The following is a 3875-nucleotide window of genomic DNA, read 5'->3' on the forward strand; positions in this document are numbered from 1 at the left end:
TGTGGTTTGAGTTCAACGTACAATACAATTTAAAAGGAAATGAAAGCTTGATAGTCAACTTATAATACATTCCTATTTACAAGATAGGTTTGGCATAAGAAATAAAATCATCTTTTTACAAATAATATGATAAATATTTACAAGCATTTATGGTATCTCCACTTCTGAGTGGCCAAAGTCAGCTGGGAGTCCTTCCTCTGCCAGCGATAAATCTGTTTTACTAAAATGATGCCCTCTTCAATATTCCCCACAAGGAGATACACCATGGGACGGTGGCTTGGAGTCATCCTCTCTATACATTTTTCATTAATTAGCAGCCACTGTTGTATCATACTCTGAGTTTCATAGGGCAAGAGTGAGCCCTGGGTAATGAATTCCACCTGGCATTCAATGTTATACTCTTGGTCTTCAAATGCTGTTCTCTTCTTGGACAGCTTTACTTTCACTGCTAAGGAAAAAGGAAAAGGAAATGTAAGTCAGACCATTTCCCAAATGCAGTAAAAAACAGTACCAGTGAAAACAGGAAAATTTCTTAAAAATATGATCATAATTTATGTTGACAGAGTATGGTGAGGCCTTATCCAGCCAAAGGTTAAAACATTTTTGAAAAATAAATTTTATTTATTAGTAGTAAAGGGTTTTTTTCCATTGAATTAGGTGACTAGGAAAAAATATTTTCACAAGTGTGAGTAATTTATATTTACCATCACCATGTTATGTCAAACTTCAAGTAATTACATATTGTAAGCTTTTGGTCTTATTCTTGTATCACAAAACTGCCCAGCAACTGCCCAAGCAATCTTCCTGAAACTCGCCTTGTCCATGTGTGGAATCCCTAGGCAAAAATAGCTTGCTGATGCCACCCTTTTAGATATTCCCTTCTCATTATAGGCATCTACCTACCCCACCTGACTCCATCCTCACTTTTTAGCATGACATTTGTCTGTATTTCTTGATCTAATGCTAGCCAAAGTCGCTGGAAGTCTTTGCACTGCCATTAAAGGGCTTTCCAGGAAGTCTCTAGGGCAAACTCCACTCATCACTCCAACAAGACAACAGGAGGTAAGAATTCCTTCTACTGATATGATTTTCTGAATCTCCTTCTCAGTAAGTTAGGCATCACAAAAAGACTCGTTCACAAAAGTGGCAAAGATACACCATATACTGGTAAAACACCAAAGCTTTACTTTCAGTTTAAATGCCAATAAAAGGCAAACTTGCTTATTTGGCTGCTTTTGACAGAAATCTTTTCCGTAAAGCATGTTGTAGCCAACTAGGCCAGAACAGCTATTTGGTTGGAAACTAGATCATTGATAAATCTTTCATGCACAATAAATCCTCCTTATATTTAGTTTAGAAATAACTTATTCTGAAAACCAACCTAAAGCTAAAACTCTCAATCCAGCAGCTAAACTCTTAATCCTTTGAAATCCCTGGAGTAACTGTCACTAATTGTAATCCTACTTTTAAAGCGTTTAGAAGAAGAGTTGTTAGTCTCTTTAACACCAGATACATTAGCAAGGACTTACCAAAGTTACTGTCACAGAAAACTTCAAGAACTCTTTTGTGTGTAAAGAATTCCTCCACTGTTGGGCAAGTCTGGCAGGTAGGTTTTGGTAGGACTGATAAGAAATTACAAAGTCTCATTGTTATCTTTTAGAATAATTTGTTTTAATTTTCTGCTGCCAAAGCTGAGAACCCACTGTTTAACCACAGGAATGACAGACAAAATACACATCAAATACAGGGCCAGTGATAATAGGTAAAAAGTCAACACATTTCTCTGAAAACAAGGCTAGAGATGAAAAGGCATTTCATTTTCCATGCCCATTCAGCCCTCGTTCTGACTGACAAGATCAATTATCAGCAACAAATAAGGTAACAAATACAGTATAATTTTTAACACAACTACAGTGGGTGTGAGGGGTTAGGTGGCTGATTCTGTAAGTCACTCTGGGTTCAACTGCGCTAAGCCTGTGAATATACGTGACTTTGGGTGTGCTAGCAACAACTTTATTTTACTCTTTTCCATAGAGTTACTAAGTGCGAGTACATTTGAAGATTTGAACATTAATGCCAAGATAACTCATGCTTCTTTAAGGAAAAACAGATAAAATCATCCCAATTTTACTAAACTGATCTGAGAACTAGCTTGTTGTATATGTATTAATAAATGCGTCTGTGATAAAGGCCATTGATAAGTCTATAAAGAGACCTCAAAGCAATTCAAACATGGTATGCTGCTGTGTGTATGACACTGTGCAGGGTGATAACTGCCTTCCGCCACTACCACAGCACAGCCTCTGCCCTGCTGACTTCCAGCACTGGAGGTCTGCTGCAGCTTGCACTGCCAGCGCTGGCACTCTGCCACCCATCTGCAGGAACACGTGGAGAGTAAAGCTAGACTCGACTGCACTGACAAAAACACAGAATGTCTGGGAACAGAGTCCCCTGTGTCTCCTTGATTCCCAGGAACACAGGGTATGGCCACCCTCCCCTCCGCCATCTTCGAGCTACCTTTGTGCAAGTATTTATAGTCCTTGGTAAGAGGTGCCAGGCACATGTCCTCATCTCCAGGGAATCGATCGCAGTCCAGGCTGGCCGGCCAGGGGTGTCCATGGCACAGGAGCACGGGGGCACAGCTGTCACGGACAGCAGCACACATACTCCTACAGGGATGGATGAACCTGTCGTGGGAGGAATATCAGGCTGAGTCAGTTAGCTCAGTGATAACAGAAACTATTGCTACAGTGATTCCTGTGCAAAGTACATCATCTTTGCTGACATTTATCATCCTTCAATAATGATATAATTCCAGAAGCAGCAGCTATGCAAATTATTCAAGCAGTCTGTGTATGGACTGAGCTTACAATGTTGTTATGATTTTAAAAATGTGTTTATGGCAACCTGAGAAAAGCTTCAGTATGAGCCTGATTCTATTCACTGTAGGTGCATCAATCCTAAATGAATAAGAATAAAGTTCAGCTGTAACAAAATAAAACATTATATCCTTTGACAACACCATTCATATTCCCAAGGCAAACTAAAATTGAAGTGGAACAAGTTTTCAGTACTTTTTTTTTCTGATGAATACAAAAAAGCTAACAAAATTACTTCAGAAAAAGTGGAGATCACCTTTAGATTATGATAAACACGCATTTGATTTCATTCCTGTTCTAGCAAATAAAGGCTGAAGTTTTGTACTGTGCTGTGATACTTACGTATCTAAACAGATGGGTGCAATCAGGGAGCACAGGAACGTCCTCACGTGAGGGTGACAGTCTGTGTGTACAAGGTGCTGCCAGGTGGTGGATTTTAGGATAACCTCTGCCATGCTTGTGTGTCCCATCAGGTTGGGAAGTCTCATTTCAGAGTATCCAATATTGTGGCACATGCCCATCTCCTTGGGTATCACTACGCATTTCGTGGATAATCCAATGTCCAAGGCTGTTGCCACTCTTAGGAAACCATTCACGGCAAAAAGAACTATTTTTGCAGTCAATAACATCTTCCAGTGACTCCTGGGCTGCTGAACAGGGAGCTGTCAAACCACTCAAGTGCAGAGGCATGCTGAAAACCTTGTGGCTTATATATCCCAAGAGCTTAATGAACTGCTGGTTATCAACTGCTTATCAAATCACTCGAGACAAGACCAGGTCTTATTGCCTAATGAAGGGATTGTTGTGACAGCCAGGGAGGTGGAGAAAAAGTATAGATGTATGCTCCCCAAGGACACTGATTTGGGTCCCACGGTGTCAGTGGCTGCAGCATGCTATGTAGCATATTAAACTTTGACACCTGGAAGGTTCACTTTGCTTTCAAAAACAAATTAAGAGATCCCCCAGAAACAGGGTTGGGCAGACATGCTGTCTCCT

The 3875-nt window shown here is 40.2% G+C and overlaps 1 protein-coding gene across 1 annotated transcript; it reads right to left on the reverse strand.

Annotated features, from left to right (window-relative positions):
• On the reverse strand, positions 1–3643 carry LOC137474960 (secreted frizzled-related protein 2-like). The gene is made up of 4 exons (XM_068191997.1): positions 3222–3643; positions 2518–2687; positions 1530–1622; positions 1–448 (listed from the first exon to the last, which is right to left on the reverse strand). Exons 1-4 carry the CDS (start codon positions 3506–3508, stop codon positions 138–140), a joined length of 861 nt encoding a protein of 286 aa, XP_068048098.1. The 5' UTR covers positions 3509–3643; the 3' UTR covers positions 1–137.
• Between the last annotated feature and the right edge of the window lie 232 nt (positions 3644–3875).

This window comes from Anomalospiza imberbis, chromosome 5 (genome assembly GCF_031753505.1).
Source record: "Anomalospiza imberbis isolate Cuckoo-Finch-1a 21T00152 chromosome 5, ASM3175350v1, whole genome shotgun sequence".
NCBI lineage: Eukaryota > Metazoa > Chordata > Aves > Passeriformes > Viduidae > Anomalospiza > Anomalospiza imberbis.

Coding starts and splice junctions, on each gene's coding strand:
- LOC137474960 (XM_068191997.1), bottom strand. CDS start 3,508: ATGTTATTGACTGCAAAAATAGTTCTTTTTGCCGTGAATGGTTTCCTA. Junction 2,688..3,221: donor GCACCCATCTGTTTAGATAC/GTAAGTATCACA, acceptor CTCCCACGACAG/GTTCATCCATCCCTGTAGGA. Junction 449..1,529: donor TTTCTGTGACAGTAACTTTG/GTAAGTCCTTGC, acceptor CTTTTTCCTTAG/CAGTGAAAGTAAAGCTGTCC.